This window comes from Natator depressus, chromosome 21 (genome assembly GCF_965152275.1).
Source record: "Natator depressus isolate rNatDep1 chromosome 21, rNatDep2.hap1, whole genome shotgun sequence".
NCBI classification, from domain to species: domain Eukaryota; kingdom Metazoa; phylum Chordata; order Testudines; family Cheloniidae; genus Natator; species Natator depressus.
This window is the reverse complement of record NC_134254.1, coordinates 8,205,254-8,226,928: the sequence shown is the minus strand read 5'-3', so window position 1 is coordinate 8,226,928 and position 21,675 is coordinate 8,205,254. Positions and strand designations below refer to the sequence as shown.

At 53.4% G+C, this 21,675-nt stretch overlaps 1 protein-coding gene across 5 annotated transcripts in view; it reads left to right on the top strand.

Moving 5' to 3' along the window:
* The window catches only part of ATP2B4 (ATPase plasma membrane Ca2+ transporting 4), a 104,316-nt gene that overhangs the window by 60,459 nt on the left and 22,182 nt on the right, over positions 1-21,675 (top strand). For 3 of the 5 annotated variants that reach the window (XM_074936060.1, XM_074936055.1, XM_074936057.1), the window contains exons 5-18: positions 171-296; positions 1,053-1,178; positions 4,670-4,705; positions 7,298-7,459; positions 8,133-8,347; positions 9,083-9,325; positions 9,984-10,225; positions 11,257-11,491; positions 13,851-14,030; positions 14,865-14,952; positions 15,598-15,704; positions 18,762-18,953; positions 19,181-19,394; positions 21,213-21,424. In XM_074936060.1, the coding sequence (XP_074792161.1) occupies positions 171-296; positions 1,053-1,178; positions 4,670-4,705; positions 7,298-7,459; positions 8,133-8,347; positions 9,083-9,325; positions 9,984-10,225; positions 11,257-11,491; positions 13,851-14,030; positions 14,865-14,952; positions 15,598-15,704; positions 18,762-18,953; positions 19,181-19,394; positions 21,213-21,424 (2,378 nt within the window). The remainder of the gene's footprint in view (positions 1-170; positions 297-1,052; positions 1,179-4,669; positions 4,706-7,297; positions 7,460-8,132; positions 8,348-9,082; positions 9,326-9,983; positions 10,226-11,256; positions 11,492-13,850; positions 14,031-14,864; positions 14,953-15,597; positions 15,705-18,761; positions 18,954-19,180; positions 19,395-21,212; positions 21,425-21,675) is intronic. The other 2 variants (XM_074936056.1, XM_074936058.1) reach the window with 1 other exon arrangement.

Below are 21,675 nucleotides of genomic sequence, written 5' to 3'. Positions count from 1 at the left end.
CATTGTGCTACCTCTTCTCCCCTAGACTTAGCCATGCCTTGGGATTCTGGGTAATCTCCCTGGCATCAGGAATTCTTCAGGCCTTGCCTCCCCAGCCGCAGACTGAGAAGGGCAGGATGAGCTTTGTGTCGGGCACAGGCTGGCCTGTAATGTGTTCCCTCCTCTTTCAGGTGATCTGCTGCCCTCGGATGGGATCCTGATCCAGGGCAATGATCTGAAGATCGACGAGAGCTCTCTGACTGGGGAGTCAGACCATGTCAAGAAATCCCTGGATAAAGACCCCATGCTGCTTTCAGGTGAGGCCACCAGACATGACCTGTGACCCAAGCCCTCCACGCTGGGGCTGGAAACCCCAGCCAGCTACCCAGCCTCTGGATGCTTTGGGGTTTGGCAGGATTCATGTTCAGACGACCCAGTGCTGGTACCCTCCCAATGCCGGCACAAGTTAGACCGGGTTCTGCGTGCCCATCCCTGGAGCATGGGCAGCAGGAGATGGATAGATCCCTTCCGCCCATTCGTGGTCCTAGCACAGCATAGAGTGGCCCCTCAGCTACTGATCAGACCAAGAATGGTCTTGGTGGATGACCAGCCTTGGAGGGTGAATCCCCTTCCAGAGCAGGGACAGCATGGGCAGCAGCAGAGCAAGTGTCTGTTGCCCATTGCTCCCTGCCGGTATGCTCCAACCGTGTCCTGGAGGGGTTTCTGTAGTGTGGCGGCATGCGTGGGTTGGGGCCAATATAAGAATCTCGCTAGACTGATAGGATCACTCCTAGTGGGGAGTTCCATCTCGGTGGCCCGTTGTGATGGTGATGCCTGCCCCGGGGAACCTGGAATGAGATCCAGTTAACTTAAAATGAGGCTCTGAGCAGCCATCATTCCAGCAATAACTTTGGGTCTCAGTTGACCTGGGCCAGGTTTGAACCGGTGACCCAGAAGCAACAGGCTCTGTACCCCATCCCCTGAAGTCTGACAGTCTCTTGTGTTAAAATAGGAAGTTGACTGTTCCTGGTTCGTGTTTTCCTTTCCCCTCGATGCTTCGTTCCCCTGGCCAGGTACCCATGTGATGGAGGGCTCCGGACGGATGTTAGTGACAGCTGTGGGCATCAACTCGCAAACTGGAATTATCTTCACTCTGCTGGGTGCAGGAGAAGGGGAGGAGGAGAAGAAGGTGAAGAAAGGTAAGGCGATCTCTGGGAGCCCAGCTCTTTCTTTCTGGGATGTGGTGAGCTGTGTCCATGGCTGAGAGGGAACACGCAGCCCCATTTAGTGTGAGTGACTGAGCTGGGCCTGTCAAGCCTTAGGAGACGAAGCTGGGAATCCCACTGCTGGCACCATCAGGTCATGATGCAGGGAGCACACTGCATGAAAGGCCCCTTCCATGCTTGGGAGCCTGGGGGCACTGCCTGGGCTCCCCTTCCTATGCCTTCTTTGACGCACCATCCACCGCTCTGTCTCCATCCAGCCGCAGCTCTGGAGCATGTGGGAGCAGGCTTCAGAGGCAGAAAGGGAGTGGCTATCAGAGCTGGCTTTGGCAAGGAGGCTGTCAATGGAGTTACTATTGCTCCAGCCCCATGGCGGAGGTGACTCATAGCTGAAATGATCCATGTCCTTCAGACAGTCCAGCACCCGAGGGCTTCACCAGCAGCTTTCTTTCTTTCTCTCTTTTAATCCAAAGACTGACTCCCCACCCCCCAGGGTTGACCTGGCAGTGTGGGGGTGGGGGAGGATGGCTAGGAGGACTTGCTTTGCTCTGCTGTCTGAAATCCTCAGCTGGTAGGAGTTTGTGCAGGGAGAGGGTCACTCCTGGCTCCCTGACTTTGGTGGGTGGGGAAATGCGCCTTTGGACCCTTCTCCCCCTCCCCTCCCTCCCGGCGCACACACCTTGCATTAAGCTGTTGTGAACTTTGGACCCATTCCTATCCTGGTAGCCCACTTTTCCCCGGAAAGAGCTGTGGGGCCTTGCACTTAGCAGGTTCAGCCCTTTGCTCCTTCCGTTCACTGGCTCCAGGCTACAAGAGGGGCAGGTCGCTCGGGTGAGCTATGGCGCCAGGCTGATCCCAGTGCTGCTGTCTGAACCCCTCGTGTTCTGAAAGCTGACGGCACTCTGCGGGGAGCCCCGGTGTGTGTGTGTGTATGTGTCAGTCAGGGGGAAGAAGTGGCGTGTGCCCACAGGGTGGGAGGGGCACAGCTTGTCAAGCTGCGTTGCTCATCTACACAGCACCGACTGTGCCAGGAGCCAAACACCGCCCTGCACACCGCTCCGATGTCTTGCTGCTTATTCCACCCACTCCACCCTGATCCCTGCCGATCACAGATGGCTCGGAACCGTGCCGCCTCCTTTCTGGGGCTCCGAGACAATCCAGCAACTCCCCACTCGCTTTGGGGTTTACGGGGTGCTCAAAAGATCCCGGAGCTCGTTCATAGAATATCAGGGTTGGAAGGGACCTCGTTGCGGGGGGCTTGCAATGCAGCGTCCTGGCATGATGGCCTTCGCGGCAGCATCTCTCACTGCAGGCAATTCAGCATCCCTGCCAAGCTGATGGGGCCAAGACTGGGCTTTGGGCACATAGGCTACCCATCACTGTGCTTTGGGGGAGCCCCATTTTAGGAGCTGGGGTCAGAGGGGAGGGTGGCAGGGCTCCCACATACGGTTTAAAACTCCTCCCACTCCCCACCTTCTGATTATTTTCCTGCCTCAGGACAAATGACTTTGCTCCCCTCCCACCCTAGGCATGCTGGCTGTGATGCTCACGTCTGCCTTTGCACAGGGCTGGCCCTGACCGCACCGGCATTGTGGCATGATGGTTTTGCCCCTCAGGACGGATGCAGGGAGATGATGGGCCCTACCGAGAGCTTTGGGGCAGAATCAAGACTAGGCCAATGGCTGGAGGAGGCTGGGCACAAAATGGGGCTGGAGGGTTGAGCTGGAAGAGCAGCCTGAGGGTGCATCGTGCCCTTGTACTTTCATCGCTTAGCAGATTGCCATGTCGCTCAAGCTCCCTGGGCTTCGCTGCCAAACAGAAACCAGACAGGGAGTCAGACCCTCAGCTGGTGTAAATCAGTTTAGGTCTGTGGGAGTCCATGGATCAACACCAATGTACGCTCACTGAGGATTCCAGCTTCTGAAAGCCTCTGGGGTGCTTCCTTGCTCCCTGGTAGAGGCCAGGGTGTAAGTGGCAGAAGGTATGTGGCTTATCAAAGCAGCCCAATACTCCCTCGCTCCCAGTCCGCAGAACAGGCGTTGGTGCTGTCGATCCGCTTTGGCAAAGCATCCAGGGATTAGTAAAAGGGACCAGATGATGGGCGCTCTGCCGTCTCCCTACAGAACCGCTGCTCATGGACAGTGCTTGTCAGAAGGATTAAGGAGGATGAGGAGGAGTGAGTGGAGAGGCAGCCATTCATCTCCTCTCCTGCTAGCCAGGCAATCCTGTGTCTCCCACCTCTGGGGAGTCGCTCCTCTTGCTCAGGGAGTAGCCTTTGGTCTCGCTTTTGAAGCGGTTCCCTCTGTCTCAGGAAGAGGTGCCCAACTTCTTATTTATTCTGCTTCGTAAATGTCACTTGGCATTCCCCCCCCCCGTCCCCGGGCTGTAGCGTTTGCTGGCCGGTTAAGCCTGGCTTGACGTCCTGTACTGGAGTCCTGCTCCAGTGCCGTCCCCAGATGTTGAAAGCAGGGGACGGGTGGGCCGAGGGTGCTATGTCCCAGGGCCCATGCCTCTCCACATCACTGGGCGGGGGGTTGTCTGGATAAATAGTCCAACTTTAGACCCATCAGGCAAAGCCCCTCAGTCCTGCAATGCAGATTTGTTCCCAACAGCTCTTGGCGGCTGCTGCTGCTTTTGTATCACAGTAGTGCCCAGGGGCCACAGTCCTAAATCAGGGCCCCATTGTGGTCGGTGCTGAGCATTCGCAGAACAAAGACTGTTCCTGCCCCAAGAGCTTCCATGCTACGTCTAAGACATTGTTACTGCTGTCGTGGTAATCTGGGTGGGTTGTCTGTCTAAAAACTGCTCCAGCTCAAACAGGAATTACAGGCTTGATGCAGAGATCAGCGTGTGGAACTCTGGCCGGCATTCTGCAGGTCCGACTAGACGATCACGATGGTCCCTTTTGGGCTGGCCTGAAGTTCTGCCCCGGCTGAGATCGGGTTCCCTTTGCATTAGGTGCTGTGCAAACACACACAGCCCCACTCATGACATGCTCATACGCTAAAGAGATGAGACCACAGGTGGAAGAAGTGAAGTATTTTCTCCATTTCAGATTGGAAATTGAGGCACAGGGAGATGGAAGTGACTTGCCCAAGGTCACACACAGTCTGTGGCAGAGCAGGGAGCTGAGCCCAGAGCTCCTGAGTCCTACCCCAGTGCCTTACCCACGAGACCAGCCTTCCTCGGGCAGAGACTTCCCTTGCCCTGTGGCTAAATGCTCCTTCCAGCAGCAGGGAGAGGAGGGCTGAGACCTGGCAGGAGAAATCCCCATTGGCTTTTATGGGTGGGAGGCACCTTTGATCTCCTGAGTCCTGACCAGTTACATGGAGCCCAGCAGCTGTGTGGGATTCCTGCCATGCGAGTGCCAGCGTAGAGAGCACCCAGGGTGTTTTCCTGCCCGCAGGGACGTTAATGTCGAGAACCATGTGCTCAGCACTCCACCCTTTTTCTCTTTGTCTGAACAGGTAAAAAAGCAGGAGCCCCTGAAAATCGCAACAAAGGTAACCAGCCTCTCCATCCTTTGAACCAGCACCACACTAACTACCAAGCATTCCTCCTTCCTTCTTCCCATGAGTCTGTGCTCTTCGCTGCTGCAGCGGGAATCTCGCCTTGTTGTCCCGGAAGAGGGTGTAACAGTCCCCACAGTGCTAACCTCCACGCTTCCTTTACCCCTGATCCCCCATGTCCCGTCCCCGAGCCATCCTGTCCAACTAGGGGCCAGCCTCAAACCCCAGGTCTGTGCTGCTGGAGTTGCAGCACCCTCTGCTGTCAGCCCTAGGGTTCTGATCCAAGGATTTGGGTTGGTTGTTTTTTGTTTTTTGGGGTTTTTTTCCCCACCATTGGTGCTGTGAAGGGGGATGACGGTTCTTTGTGCCCCATGAGGCGGCCTGGCCTCTTCCGAAGGAAGGTCTGGGGTAGACAGACAGCAGCACATCAAGATCTGTGGGTCAAGGAAGGTGGGAGAGTGGAAGTGGGGGAAGCCCCATTGTTCAGGGAGGTTTAACATCAGCCTAGAAATAGACCGTTGGGACCAAATCTGCCCCAGATAGTTCTGCCCTGTCTCTGATCTGGGCTGTCAGTTTCCACCGCTGCCTTGTACCAGCAGAAAATTGACCACCTGGGATTCTTCCACAGCGCAGCAGCTAGTGATTCCTCCCTCCGTCGGGCCGGGATGAATGGAGATGTGGAATCGAGTGAGGAGAGCGCTCTGCAGCAAATGGGGTGGTGGGGATGGGGTTTTAAGTCCGAGCATGAAGTGCTGCCCGCTCCCCCAAGTTTGGACCCGGATCAGTGGTGGGTTTGGCCTGTGAAACTGTTACACCCTGTTCTTCTCATGGCCTTTTTGAATCAAAGTGAGCGTCTACTCCTCCAGTATGTTTCTCACAGTGTTCTTTCCAGGCTGTGTAGAGGAAGCCCATTTCTGCACCTGTCTGTTTCTCCACCCTCTCTCTCTCTCTCTCTCTCTCTCTCTCAGCAGTTTACGTTTCTTTCCTTCCTTCCAATCTGACATGTTGCGTTGTTTTGGGTTTGTGGGTGTTCTGGATTTTTGTTTGTTGTCTCCTCACCCACCCCCATTTCTGTCCTGTCTGAAAGTCCTAATCAGGGAGGTCACCATTTTGGAGCAACTGTGAGTTCTTCTGAATCCATAACACTTTGGTGGTGGAGGCTAGAAAGGGGAATCTGCTCTGAAACAGCCAGAGTTGGATCTGTATGTGAACCACTGCTTTTTTGATTGGGTTGTTTGGCTTTTTTCTAAACCCAAGAACTGAGATGAAGTAAATAACTTCCATTATTTTTGTGGGGTTTTCTACTCATCTTCATGGTCCCCCCCCCACCCCGACTTCTTGTTTTGTTGGTGCTCTTTGGGTTCAGATACTCAAGTGTAGGCCAGCATAGCTCTATTGACATGGGGGAGCTATATCCGGCTGCATGAGCTGAGGATCTGGCCTTTTTATGTCTTAACGATCCTAAAGAAATTTTTGGGCTGGATCACAGAGGGCTGAAGGTAAAGAAGCCGGTTCACTCCTCCACCTTTAGTGAGTCAGTCTCCACCCCCAATCCTTAACTTTCCCTCCCCTCCATTCCACCCCCTCAAATGCTGTCTGCGTAAAGTGACTCCCACTGAGCTTCCATGAAGGCATTAAAGAGCTCATCCATGGCACATGTGTAGAACAGGGGAGCTAAGGAAAGGAAATACTGTTACACGTAGTGGGAAGTTAGCTTGTGGAACTCATTGCCACTATCTCCTCAAGGCTAAGTGCTTAGCAGGATTCCAGAAAGTACAGGACATGCATATGGATAATTACCTGGAGTTATAAAATTTAGGATTAAAGATGACCAAGCGTTTTGGAAGGGATCTAAACAGTCATGCTTCAGGGACTAAAGCAGCCTCCAGTGGGGGTTAGGAGGAAACCTTAATGTATTCCATAATGCCCTACTGTAGGTGTTCCTGCACCTTCCTCCGAAGTAGCTTGTGCTGCTGGCCACTGTAGGTGAGAGGATCCTGGATTATCCTGTAATCCGATCCAGCCTGGCCATTCTGATGATCCTGTATTCAAAGGGCTTTACAAACACTTAGCGAATTAAGTCTCCTAACACAACCCTGTAAGGTAAGTATCGTGAGCTGCATTTTACAGATGGATAAACTGAGGCACAAGGCAGTGAAGGGACTCTCGCCCAAGACCACACAATCAGGGCCACTGGCGGAGCTGGGAATAGAACCCGGGAGTCTTGGCCCCATACCCCTAGTAAGGCTGTCCTGCCCCCTCCGGTGTAATCAAGTAGAGATGTTTTTCCCTTATCTGGGAAGTGGGGTTGGGGGCAGGGAGGCAAATGAGAGATGATCCCACGAGCTGTTCCAGGGACTTGCCCTCTGGGGCAGGCTCCCTGGGACTGTGTAGGCTTTAACCTTAGCGTTTGCCTGTGTGGGCCAGGGGAGTCTTTTTTTTTTTTTTTTTTTTTTTTTTTTGCTCTAGGTTTTTTTTTTTTTGTTTTTTTTTCTCTCTCCACCATCTCTGTCCAATGGCGTCAAAAGCTTTACCTCACAGCCTCTCCCACTCACCCACTGTCTCTCTTTTGCCCCCGGGGTGTAGCTAAAACTCAGGATGGCGTGGCCCTGGAGATCCAGCCCCTGAAGAGCCAGGAAGGGGTGGAGAATGAGGAGAAGGAGAAGAAGAAGGTGAAGGTCCCGAAGAAGGAGAAATCGGTGCTGCAAGGGAAGCTCACCCGCCTGGCTGTGCAGATTGGGAAGGCAGGTGAGCATGGATGAGGTGGATCTCCACTCTCAGACAGCTTCACGCTGGTCTGCTCCCCAGTGAAGTTGTAGTGGCAGGATGTTCCACTAGATGTGTTGGCGGTGACCGTGAGGGACAGATAACGCGGGCTAGAGACTGGCATGGTGTGAGAAGGTCCCTGTGCTGGTTCCCCTCAGTCCTAACCTGCAGCACGTCCTGCTATTCCAGCCTTGGATCCCCCACACTCAGCTTTGCTGACGCCCCTTCATCCCAACAGTACCCCCAGGCCCATCTCTGCTAATGTACCTCGGTCCTGACCTCCAATCCCCTCTGGCATTCCATGCTCACAGATTTGCTCACGCCCCTCAATCCTGAACTCCAGCTCTCCCCTGCCCTAGTCCAGTCCTAGGTCTCCACGTAGCTCTGCTAATGAACTTCCGTCTTCACCAGCAGCCCCTCGGCTAGTGGAGAGTCTATGGGATCAGAGACCCTGCTGTGAACACTTTGAAATGCTGGGGCAGGCTTAGGTGTGGATGGACGCCCAGGCAAAGAGCCCCCAGGGTTCAAGCCTGGGGGAGCAGAGCTCCAAGACACTCTTGTCAGAGCGGCTTTCCCATCTCCATCTCCATCCCCAGCCTAGGGGTGTGGGCGTCGCTACAGGTCTCACTGGCCTCTCACCTGTCTCCTTCCCTAGGACTGATCATGTCGGCCATCACGGTGGTCATCCTGGTGTTGTACTTTGTGATCGACACCTTTGGGGTGCAGCAGAGGCCCTGGCTGGCGGAGTGCACCCCCATCTACATCCAGTACTTCGTCAAGTTCTTCATCATTGGCGTCACCGTGCTGGTGGTGGCCGTGCCTGAGGGCCTGCCCCTGGCTGTCACCATCTCCCTGGCCTACTCGGTCAAGGTGAGGCCGCACCCAGGCGGGGAATGTTGGGGTGACCATGTTCCCCAGAAGGGGAGGGTTGTTCCCCTCAACAGAAGGCTGGGGCGGGGGAAGTGTTTGTGCAGAGGACAGTAGTGGGTTCCCATCTTCACCAAGGCACATAGAGGGAGCTGTGCATATTTGGAGGTGGGGGTGCTATGTTCACGATGGCTAGGGGGGCTTTGGAGGGGCAGAGTGCAGATGGCGGTGGCTCTCCTCCCCACGGGAAGGCCGGGAGCAGCGGGGGCAGAGGCCTGTTTTTCCCAGCTGTTGTGCAGGGAGGCCGGCACTGGGCCGCGTTAGCCACCAGCGGGGGAAAGGGATTCTCATTTACTCCGCTGCTGCTCCCCTGCCCAGTGTCCTGCTCTCCCAGGCAAACCCTCCCATCCCCTTGTTCTAGGTAAGCCAGGAGCCTGGCCTGGCACTGCTGGGGACACACGTGGCAATAGTGCTTCCTGCCAAGCCAGCGGAGCGGAGCTGGGAGGGTGTGGGGGTGTCGGGCTGGCCCTACAGAAATGGCAGCCCTCGTGCCGAGTGCAGAGGCTATGGCCTCCCCGTTCCTCTGTGTTCCCAGTGCCCTTGGCTCCAGGATCTGCCTTCCCGGGGGGTGCGAAGCATGGCTGTGAGCTCTGGTTGTGTGCCATGTGAAGACACAGGTGAGGAGAAGCCTACCTGCCTCTTAACCCTTTCACGGCCTGTCTTGCACCCCCGCTGCAGAAAATGATGAAGGACAACAACCTGGTGAGGCACCTGGATGCCTGCGAGACCATGGGCAACGCTACGGCCATCTGCTCGGACAAGACTGGCACGCTCACCATGAACCGCATGACCGTGGTGCAGGCCTACGTGGGCGACACCCATTATCGGCAGATCCCCGACCCTGAAGCCATCCTGTCCAAGGTCTTGGACCTCATCGTCCATAGCGTCGCCATCAACTCAGCCTACACGTCGAAGATCCTGGTGAGTTGTCCTCCCCCTGCTACTCTGACAACGCTGCTTCTAGCCCCTCCCAGAGCTCAGGTGGCTGGCGACCCATGCAAAGGAACAGCACAGGGAAAAGCATGGGGCTGTGATAGGATATGGGGGATGGGGTGTAAGATTTACTTCCTGATGAACAAGGGGTTAAGAGCAGCTTAGCATGCTTTGTGTCCTCCACACAGCTGGTCAGAGGATCTAGTTCAAATAGGAATTAATGGCCCCTGTTATGCAGAAGGTCGGACTAGATGATCAGGGGTCCATTTTTCCCCTTAAATCTGTGAAATCCCCTTGCACGGGCCTTTACATAGATGTGGTGATGCAGAGAGTCTGAAACAATGGGCCAGGTCCTAAGCTGGGGTTTATGCCTCTTAGTTCTCCGGGGCTGGGGTTGACCTCAGTGGCGCTATCTTGATTTGCACTAGCTGAGGATCTGGCTCCAAGGCTCTAAGTGGAATCTACTCCCATTTCATCTTGACGTGTTCGCTCTGGACCCTGCTGATCACAATCTTTAAAAAGTCAACATCCATTATATCCCTGCAGATCAGACTTCCAACTCCTCCCCTCCTTTCCCCCCACCTCAGTGGGCCTGGCCGGGAAGATTTGTATTGACTTTTATTTCCCCCCTTTGGGAACTCCTTAGCCACCAGAAAAGGAAGGGGGCCTCCCGCGGCAAGTGGGGAACAAGACAGAGTGCTCCCTGCTGGGCTTCGTCCTGGATTTGAAGCAAGACTACCAGGCAGTTCGGAACGAGGTGCCAGAGGAGAAACTCTACAAGGTCTACACCTTCAACTCAGTGCGCAAATCCATGAGCACGGTGTTGAAAAACCCGGACGGCAGCTTCCGCATGTACAGCAAAGGAGCCTCGGAGATCATCCTACGCAAGTAACTACCCTTCCCTCCTACGTTGCTGAGTAAGCCAGTCCCCTGCTAGAGCCACTGGTGGTGCTTCTGAATGCAAATTCTCCAGCTATGCTCCACAGGCCACTGATGGTCTGGGGAGCCCTCCCCAGAATGAACCCAGAATTGTGGGGATTTCAGTGGGGAGGGGACATCTGTAAGATCTCTCTTGTGAAAAAAGACACATGTACATTATCTGCAGAACAGAGAAGAATAATCCCTAGTTCTTGTATAGCACACTTTTTTTTATCTGTATATCTCAGAGCTCTTTACAAAGGAGATCAGTATCATTATCCCCATTTTACAGATTGGGAAACTGAGGCCCAGAGAAATGTAACTTGATGGGTTCTATTCCCAGTCTGCTTGGTAACCACAGTCTCCCAAGTCCTGGTCCAGTGCACTATTCACTAGGCCACACTGCCTCTGGGAAAGCTTCAAATAGCACCTAGTGAAGTGAGCGGTTCTCTGCCATCTTTGAGCCTGCATGCGGTCATTATAAGAGCATTGTGCCATGCAGGACAGCCCCGTGGCTTCATCCTCAGTTGCTTAGCATAAAATACAATCTGTTAATCAGGGCTCAAGCGGAACCTGTCTGGAGGGTGCTTGGCACATTTGCTGAGTAATTGTTTTGTCACTTCTACTGCTGCCTTTGCACTCCTGGCAGCCAAAATGCCATGCAGAAGCTGCGTTGGTGTCTGCAGCCAGGCCGTGCCATATATCTGGCAGGGAGTGTGTTCCAGAGATTCCATGCTCAGCTCTGCAGCCCTGAGAATCTAGGCTGTTTCAGGGAAGGAAGCATCCACCTCATGTGTATATATAACTTTTTTTTCCCTTCCTGTGGGCTCACCTGCAAACTCTTGGGGTTCATGCCTAACTGACAGATGAGAGGGGCTTGCTAAATCTGTGGCACCGTCTCTTCTGTTGTGTGGTTGGGGCTGGGAGTCTTGCCTCTCTAGTTCGTCGGCAGATGCCAAGCCATCTCTCCGTTAACTTCTGAAACCTCCCGCCATGTGCAGGTGCACAAAGATTCTGGACAAGAACGGGGACTTGCGGGTGTTCAAGGTGAAGGACCGGGATGAGATGGTGAAGAAGGTGATTGAGCCGATGGCGTGCCAAGGGCTGCGCACCATCTGTCTGGCCTTCCGCGACTTCCCTGCCGACGCCGAGCCTGACTGGGACAGCGAGAACGAGATCGTGTCTGACCTGGCCTGTATCACCGTGGTCGGCATAGAGGACCCTGTCCGGCCAGAGGTACCACAACGCCCTCTCGCCACCTTAACCCGGGCAGTTCGGCTGCTTTGCTGGCTGCATGTCCCTTCCCCACCCTGCTGCGGCATGAGCTCTGTGCCCCTCGGTATGCTACTGCTGTGGGGTGATGAGTGCCCGTTTAGAGAGGTGGATGGGGCACGAGCACCCCACAGAGATGTCCGGCAGTGTGCCACGCTTTGCCTCCCCCGGTCCCTGTGCAATGTGGGGTGCCTGCTCCTGAGGCACCCTCGCTCTGTGCCACTATGCGGAGCACGCCAAGTGCCTGGGGTGTGCGCTTCCCTCCCTTCCTCACCTGTATACCAGGCACATCCCCACAAAGGCATCTTGGTCTGAGCCAGGTGTCTGGGCACAAGCACCCCTCCAGTGCCAATGTTCAAGGGAAGGGTGCATTGCCAGAGGTTGCCGAGAAGTTGGGTGGAGTGTTCCACAGGTGAAAGGTTAATGGGGGGTGGGGGGAACTGATTTGCTACCCCCCAGGGTGGGAGAGTACTGTTTACAGGAACCTGTTTTCCCCAGCGATGCCCACCTGCTCCTTACCCCCGGGCGAGCTGTGAGAAAGAACGGGGGAACAGACAGACCGCTGGGCTAACGCAATAAGCAGTCCCATGCCTGCCTCTTTATTACATTTTGGAGCCTGCCTTGCTCTCGTCTTTCCCTAATTAGACGTTGAAGTATCTGGGCTTGGGAATCGCATTACAGATGCCCTGTCTGCACCGGCTCTGGAGGCCATGATTCAATTTGCTGATTTCTCAGTAATGTTCCCCCCCCCCCCCCCCCCCCCCCCACACACACACACACACACACACATGCCCTACCCCCTGCTCAGGCTCATTCTGTATGAGATGAAACCTATTTAGCGCAGCGACGTGGTGCTGCTGCAGCCGGAGATGCCAGGCTGCTGTCAACCTGCCATCCGGCAGAGCAGGAGAAATAAAACGTCCCACATCTCGATTAGATTGCTCATCCGTACCTCGGCACCGGAGGTTCCTGAGCACCGCGGCTTCACATGGAGGAGGCAATGAGGTTACGTGTCCCTGGAGGCAGTAGAGGAACGGCCCCGCAGTCAGTTCCAGGAATGGCTCTGAACAGACCTGCTGTCCTCTAGAGCCATGGAGAGAACGAGCTCCTTGGTTCAGAACCGCTCAGCCAGTGCCTCCTACACCGAGCTTAGAAGTGAGCTGGCTCCTGTCAAACTCTCAGTAACTTGAGTCCCCTGTGTGCGACTCAGTAGGATGGGGCTCCAGTGCCCAGCATCTGGGCTCCATAGACCCGACTTGCCATGCACTGCCTCCCCGCTCCTGTGGAGCAAGATGGAGGCTCTCTGCCCTGCCCTCGAGTTAGCCGCTGCCTGGTTCTTGACGCCAGGGGGCCAGTGTCAAATCAACCATCCCATGGGCTTGGAGAACAAGGCATAGAAGCAAGACTCTGCTCCTTCCTGCTCTCTGGTTCTTGGGGATTCCTCTGTCTGTGGCCTTCCTTCCAGGCTGCCCTGAGCCTTCCACCCTACGCAGCATCCCTCTGCGTGATCCTGTTGTTGGTGGCCGGCCCAGCCCAGCCCAGCGGTGCATTGGGACTGAATGAGGCCTGAATTCACCAAAACTTGAACCAAGCTCCTGCTCCAACCCCCTCAAGACATCTCAGGCCCACCCTGGGCTCCTTGATCTTCATCCCCCTGGACCTTCTCCCTGGATGGACTCTTCGTGCACCCAACTTTCCCAGATGCTGCTCCTCAATTTGCCCTGGCTTGCTGCCATGCCTGAACCTCTCCTGACTGCTGGGCCAGGATTCCAGCAATCCTACCTTCATCTGCCGCTCCTTCCCAGGGAGGCCTCCTGCTGCACCAAAGCTGCTAGCATGTCCCTTGTATGCCAGCTTTTCTGTGCCAGTTACCCCAGCCCTCCATTCACACTGTCCAGGTGGGGCTCCTTGAGTCTGTCTGACCCTATGGGTATTTTTTCCACAGCTCCTCTTTTTCCAGTCCGTCTCTCTTCCCCCATCTGTCTCTTTTCCACAGCAGGGCTGCCCAGAGGATTCAGGGAGCCTGGGGTCTTCGGCGGCAGGGGTCCTTCCGCTCCGGGTCTTCGGGACACTTTGCCAAAGACATGGAGCGGAAGGACCCCTACCGCTGCACTGCCGCCAAAGACCCAGAGCGGCAGAAGTGGCAGCGGGTCCTTCTCTCCGGGTGTGTTCAACGGCGCTGAAGGACCCCCTGCTGCCAAATTGCCCCTGAAAACTCCCCTGGGGGCCCCTGAAAACTCTTCTGGGGCAAATTGCCCCACTTGCCCCCCCTCCCCCCTGGGTGGCCCTGTTCCACAGTGTTTCTCTCTGACCTCGCCCGTAGGTGCCAGAGGCCATCCTGAAGTGCCAGCGTGCTGGCATCACCGTCCGCATGGTGACAGGCGACAACATCAACACGGCCCGCGCCATCGCTACCAAGTGCGGCATCCTGCTGCCCGGGGAGGACTTCCTGTGCCTGGAGGGCAAGGAGTTCAACCGGCTCATCCGGAATGAGAAGGGAGAGGTAGGAATACAGATAAGGGACCCTGCCTCTGTATGAGTCGCTCGGGGCCCTGGGCAATGGACTCCAGAGGCATCTTCGGAAGCGTAGCCTGCTGACAAAGGGTGCGGTAAGCTCCGAACCATAGACCTGGAAGTGCAGCACAGGCAGGAGCAAGAGGCTACCTCCATAATACATGGCCTCTTGGACCAAAACTGAACTGGACCTCGCTGGGTTTGTAATGCTTCGAATGCCTGTCATGGAGAGCTGCCTGCTCAGCTCACATCAGCTGGGGCTTCTAGCCAGCTTGGCTAGGGGCCAGTGACCCCTGCAGGATGCCTGGGCTCCAGACTTTTCGTGGGAGAAACAGTAAAGTTGAGGTGAAGGGATCATCCAGTCCTCGCTCCCCGTCCTGCCCTACCTAATGATCCTTGGCTCTCATAGGGCTGGACAAAATTTTTCAGTGACTGCATTTTTCAGTGAATAAACTAGTTTCAGGCTGAGAAACTGTTCACGAGTTTGGGTCCAATTCTGCCTATCGCTTCAGCTGGGGGGAAAACAAAGGGAAAACTTTTTGGGGAAAGCTGAACTATTTTAATTGGATATTTTTGCTAAATGAACTGTTTTGACTTCTTGTTTTGAAATCGAGCTAGTAAAAACCCCCCACACCTGAAAACTAAACTAAACCTTTTGGACCCACACTGAATAGTTTGTTCAGTTTTTTTTCTTTTTGGCCAGCGAACCGAATGATCAATGATTCGCTCGGCTCTAGTTTTCAAACGCCTGCCTGGCCAGGCCCACGGGGGCAGCTTCACGCTCCTTGACCGACTCAACGTCTCTCTCTTGGTTGGCCTGCAGGTGGAGCAAGAGCAGCTGGATAAAGTCTGGCCCAAGCTGCGAGTTCTGGCCCGTTCCTCCCCCACGGATAAGCATACGCTTGTGAAAGGTAAGGGCTCCTGCACAAATACCCACAGGGTAGGGAACATGGAGCCAGGACTCCTGTGTTCTTTTCCTAGCTCTGCCGTTGACTCACTGTGACCTAGAGCAAGATGCTTTTTCCCCCATCATTCCTTGTGCCTGACATGTTTTCCCCATCTGTATAACAAGGCTAATTGGTGCTGATCATCTTCCTAGGGGGGCAGTAAGGCTTAAGGACTGAGATCCTTGCAGGGAAGGTGATCTGGAAAGGCAAAGTATCAGCAGTGGTATGATCCTGCCATAGGTGCTGGAACTGGAGGTGCTGGGATTACAGCTGCACCCCCTGGCTTGAAATGGTTTCCTCTACAGCGTTGACCGTTTGGTTCAATGGCTCTCAGCACCCCTGCCCCTACAAATAGTTCCAGCACCCCTGCCAGAAGAGACACTGGATGAGAGTCTTAAAAACAGTGCCTGTCCCCAAGGAGAGAGGCAGCCCTGCAATATTCAGTGGCTGACAGGCGTCCACATTGAGAGAAGACGTGCCACTGTTGTATCGTTGCCACTTTGTGCTGATCTAGTGATTCCCAGGCCAACTGCTACCCAGTGCAGCTCCATCTGTGCAAGGAGCCCACGCTGGGGCCTGTTGCCTTTGAACCCTGTGTCTGTGTTTCAGGAATTATTGACAGCACTGTCGGAGAGCGGCGGCAGGTGGTAGCCGTGACTGGGGACGGGACCAATGATGGCCCAGCCTTGAAGAAAGCTGATGTCGGATTTGCTATGGTATGGAAGAACATGAGTCTTTCTCCGTGTGCTGCGTTGTGTTAGAAACATCCTATGGCTTTGAAGAGGAGTGAAAACTTTTGTGGTATAGGAATCACGCAAAGGCTTACAGGATGTAATAGAAGAGGAGATCATTTTAATCATCCTATAGAATTTTATCCCTGCTATAAAATTCTCTATAGACTTCATAAGATGGTTCAAAAATTTTGCAGGCAGGTGATCACTTCGTATTAAGTGCTATAGGATTTTTGCCACAAGGGTCCTGGAAAATATCCCATACCAAGAAACAATCCTCTTATCCTGGCTTAAAGACGAACCCTCCCTCCTTTTACATTCTTAAAGGGACATTGTCAGATTAAGAATCCTAGCCTTAACGTTCAAACTTGGCTGCTGAAAGCTAATGTCCTAAACCCACACATAGGCACCTAAATAAACATAGCCTGGTTTTCATATAGGCTCAGGACAATGGTAGGTGCAGATGTTCAGCACCTCTGCAAATCAGCCACATGTATTTAGGAGCCTGGCTGAAAGGACCCAGGCCTGGAGTTACTGACCCAAATGAAAAATAAACAACCCCAAGTCTTATCTTTCTGTTAATGCATTAGCTTATTTACCCAGAAAGAATCTGAAAATCTAGTTCGCGCTTTGCTGTTAACACTGTTTGCCTACTTTTCTGCATTTCTTTCAAATGGAACCAGGAAAATAAACTGGTCATTTTTCCCCTGGTTTCTAGTCTGTTTCATGGTCAGGTTCTGGTACCCTAGCATAAGGCTGCAGTGTTTGGGTTGCAGCCACTACAGGGGAATGTATGTATGTTTAAACAGATTCCTTTTGGAATTTTCTTTAAACAAAGATCTGTTGGAAGCCGTTTTGCAGGCCTGGGATTTCAAGGGTATGCAGGCCCATTTAATCCTCCCGAGCCCCTGCAACATCGTTTTGTCTTTCTCTCACTCATTGATTTAGTCCAAGCAATGGACTTGATCGCTGGCTAAAACTAAGGTCTTGAGTCTGCAGGCTGGACATAGGCGTTCTACAGCCGGAGAGGTGACTGGATCGGGTGCTGAAATCCGATGACCAATCCTTTTTGGGGCTGAGTGTTGTGCTGAGAATTGAAAAGAATGGCTGCCCTGCAGCAGTCTGTGGGGATGGACTTTCCCAACAGAAAACGAAGGGCCCCTTACTGTTTATCTCTGACTATGGACTCCAGAGACTGGGAAACAAACAACGTGGTCAAAATTCAGTGTCACGTTTGCCCTCCTACCAAACCAGGGAATTGACAGCTAGGGACAGAATCTCCCAATACCCAGGCTCAGCAGGACCCAGCAGGAGAGCATTAGGCAAAATCATGAAGCTGCTTCCACTTAACACATTTGCAAGTAGCTGTGCCTTTGCTCCTGGCAATGGCAGCATCTGTGCAAACTGAGCACCTTCTAGTGCCCACGACTGATTACTGCAGCAAGCAGCCTGATCTCTTTTAAATGGCCATTGTGGAGTGCCTTAGATGTATGTGGCGCTTTGCAAAACACAGAGGGAGTCTTTGCCCCAGAGAGATTGCAGTGGGCACAGGGGTCCACCTGGTTTGGTGCTCATTGCAGGATTACAGTCTAAATTAAGTCCAGAGGAGCGGGGCGGGGGTGTGTGCCAAACACGGGAGAGTAAATTCTCAGACACCTCTGCCAGCAAATGAACTATACTGGGTGCAATTTTGGGGGGAAGCCCATCTGTTTCTCTGGAGCGCCCTACCAGAGAGAGCGTGCTTCTGGATCCCAATGGTCCCTGTTTGTATGAACACTTAGCAAAAAGGATCAAGGGGAAATGGCTACTTTTAAGTATCAGGTGGTAGCCGTGTTAGTCTGTACCCACAAAAACAACACGGAGTACGGTGGCACCTTAAAGACTGACTATTGTTGCCTGCTCCATTTCAACACCACTGTGAGGTAAGAGGTGCTGGCAGGGGATCCCACACCAGAATTGACAGCCTGCTGTCCCCAGGTAGGAAGGAAGGTGCTTGGTGCATAGGATGTGGGAAGCTGTTCCAAGCATAGAGGGCATCCTGTAAAGATAGAAGCGGGCTCATTCTGGTCATAGGTCTGATCTGGATCCAAACTTCCAAGGCTTGTCGGCATTGTGCAACAGGCCTGTCTCTGGGAAGAAGCAGAGCACTGGCATGGGGAGGTGGACAGTTTGCCCAATGACCCCCAATTATACATATAAAATGATGCGGTCTAAATTAGCTGTTACCACTCAAAGAGATCTTGGAGTCATTGTGGAGAGTTCTCTGAAAACATCCACTCAGTGTGCAACAGAAGTCAAAAAAGCGAACAGAATGTTGGGAATCATTAAGAAAGGGACAGATAAGACCAAAAATATCATAGTCTCTCTCTAAATCCATGGTACAGCCACATCTTGAATTCTGTGTGCAGATGTGGTCACCCCATCTCAAAAAAGATGCATTGGAATTGGAAAAGGTTCAGAAAAGGGCAACAAAAATGATTCGGGGTATGGAACGGCTTCGGTATGAGGAGAGATTAATAAGACTGGGACTTTTCAGCTTGGAAAAGAGATGACTAAGGGGGGATATGATAGATGTCTATAAAATCATGACTGGCATGGAGAAAGTAAATAAGGAAGTGTTTACTCCTCATAACACAAGAACTAGGGGGCCACCAAATGAAATTAATAGGCAGCAGGTTTAAAACAAACAAAAGGAAGTATTTTTTTCACACTACGCACAGTCAACCTGTGGAACTCCTTGCCGGAGGATATTGTGAAGGCCAAGACTATAACAGGGTTCAAAAAAACTAGATAAGTTCATGGAGGATAGGTCCATCAATGGCTATGAGCCAGGATGGGCAGGGATGGTGTCCCTCGCCTCTGTTTGTCAGAAGCTGGGAATGGGCAATGGGATGGATCACTTGATTACCTGTTCTGCTCATTCCCTCTGGGGCACCTGGCATTGGCCACTGTCGGAAGACAGGATACTGGGCTAGATGGGCCTTTGGTCTGACTCGGTATGGCTGTTCTTATGACTCATCGACCCTCTGTTCCCTCCTCAAGGGCATCGCAGGCACCGACGTGGCCAAAGAAGCTTCGGACATCATCCTGACGGACGACAACTTCACCAGCATTGTGAAGGCGGTGATGTGGGGCCGCAACGTGTACGACAGTATCTCCAAGTTCCTGCAGTTCCAGCTGACCGTCAACGTGGTGGCCGTCATCGTCGCTTTCACAGGAGCCTGCATCACACAGGTAAGGAGGCCTGGGGAGCATCCTAGTGCTTAGAGCTGGATGGGACTTGAAGCCAGGAGTCCTTGGCTTGGCTTAGCTGCTGACTCGCCAAGAGACCTTGGGGGTGGGTGGGGGGAGATAAAATAATCATGACAAAGCATCCGGTGAGCAGCAGAGGAGGTGGTGATAGTTTTATGTATTGAGCAAAGAGACCACGTTCTCCTCGGGGGATTCTTCTCCCTCTGCAGGACTCTCCGCTGAAGGCCGTCCAGATGCTGTGGGTGAACTTGATCATGGACACCTTTGCGTCCTTAGCCCTTGCCACAGAGCCCCCCTCGGAGTCCCTGCTGCTGCGCCGGCCGTACGGCCGCAACAAGCCCCTGATCTCCCGCACCATGATGAAGAACATCCTGGGGCACGCAGTGTACCAGCTCACCATCATCTTCACTCTGCTCTTTGCAGGTGAGCCTCTGAGGCCACAGGGGAGGGGGAACTTCCACACCAGCCACCCCCTCTGCCTCTAAACCAGTGAGAGGTAAATCCAGGTAGGCTGTCTAATCCAGCTGGGCATGTGCCCACCTACAGTGACCCCAGTTCAGTGAATCCCATTGTCTGCACCAGAATCTAATCTCCTGGGTGCAGAGAGCACGCTGTAGCCAAGAAAGTGGCTCCTTCTTTCAGCTCTCCACTAAGTAAAGGGTTAATGAAATGAAAACTTCTATTTTTTTTTTTTATTTTGCTGCTGGAGATGGATTGGCTCCCGGGATCCGTAATAAGCCTATAGGACCTTAAACGTCGAGATCAGTTGTTCAGTTCTGGCCCTGCTCCACAGCTACTGCAGGTGGCTGCTGTGTGGAAATGACCTTGGTGAGACTCGGTCTAATGCCAAGTGAGTCAGCATCCACAAGACAAACCATAGCTACCGCCTGCTCTGAACAGCCGCCTCATGTAGGCCGAGAACCCAGTGGGCGCTTGGCTCCCTGAGGTGGAAGCTTTGTGTCGGGGACGGCAGAGGGCAGCGAGAGGGGGGAGGGAGTGCTGCTGCTGGTCCTCTTGGGATGAAGGAAGGACGTGGCCATCCATGGCTGCCTGTATGGCATTACATTCCCATCTGTTTAAAGACTTCCAGTGCCTCCTGTGGGGCCCAAAGCAGGGACATCCAGGTGTCTGAATGGGCTCTGCCTGGCTTATCCATGATGCATTGCACTTTGCTGGTGCCCTCAGTCAAACTGAGACAGGCATCTGTTTCCCCACATTCCCTTTGTCCACCCCCCATGTTTCCATAATCCAGCTTCTCCTGCAATTAGAAAGCCAAACTGGGGGAAGGTCCTATCTTTTACTGGACCAACTTCTGTTGAGGGGGAGAGACATGCTTTCGAGCTACACTGAGCTCTTCTTCAGGGCTGGGAAAGTGACTCGGGCTATGTCTACACGACATCATTTACAGCACACTTCTGGTGAAGACTCTCTAAGCCAACGGGGGAGAGCCCTCCAGTCAGCTTCATGACTCCTGCCTCCACGGGAGGCGGTAGCTATGGGAGAAGTTCTCCTGCTGATGGCACTGTCTGCACTCCGAGTGACATAACTTATACCGAAGTAATCTGTAGTGTACACACAGCCTCAGTGTCCCTGCTAAATTTGAGGTGGAACAGATTGTTTAGCATAAATAGTTAACACCTTTCAAAGACCATTCAAAGTGAAGTGGCCTGTTTCCACCCCTCCAGTCATAAGGTGGAGAAGGAGGACGGTGGGGTGAGAAGTAGCTGGGTGGAACGGGGTGGATTGGAGTAGATTGTTGTAATAGGCCATAAATCCAGTATTTCTATTCTGTCCATGATTTTTAGTGTCTAGCAGAGTAGTGAACTTAAATGTCCAGTCTCTTCTTTTCAAGGTGTTTGTGCAGGTTTCCTTTGAGGATGAGGACAGATCAAGTGACCGCTTTGTGAAAAGTGGTCACCCACAGGTGATGTAGTGTGTTTCTTATCGTTTTTTCCTGTGCGAGCTCATTCAAGAGCGTAGTGATGGTCTGGTGTCACCTACAGAGTTGCTATTGGGGCATTTAGGGCACTGGGTGAGGTCCACCGCATGGTGGTGTGATAGGCATGTGTAGGAACCATGGGCCGATAAGAGATTACCTCCCCCGCTTTGTCTCTCTCCAATCATGGGACCAACACGGCGCCAACACTGCTCCTTCTGCAGTGTCCGTTCAAATCCCAGGTTACGCATGAAAGGGGCAGGGAAAAGACCCACCAAGTTTCTCTTTCACCTCCTGTCTGATAGGTGAGAAGTTCTTTGATATTGACAGTGGCCGGAACGCGCCACTGCACTCCCCGCCCTCCGAACACTACACCATTGTCTTCAACACCTTCGTCATGATGCAGCTGTTCAACGAGATCAACGCTCGCAAGATTCACGGCGAGAGGAACGTCTTTGATGCCATCTTCCGGAATCCTATCTTCTGCACGGTGGTGCTGGGAACCTTTGCTGCCCAGGTAACGGCAACGGGCGCTGAGAGCAGCGTGGGTGCGTGTGGACTAGAGATAGACAGACAGTGCGTGCTGAAGAGAGGAAGGATGGGCCAGTGGTTAGGGCACTAGCCTGGGTCTCAGGAGAGCAGGGTTTCATTCTCTGCTCTGCCACAGACACCCTCTGTGACCTTGGGCAAGTTCCTTAGCCTCTCTGTGCCTCAGTTCCCCACCTTTAAATGGAGATAATGGTCCTTCCTTACCTTGCAGGGTGTTGC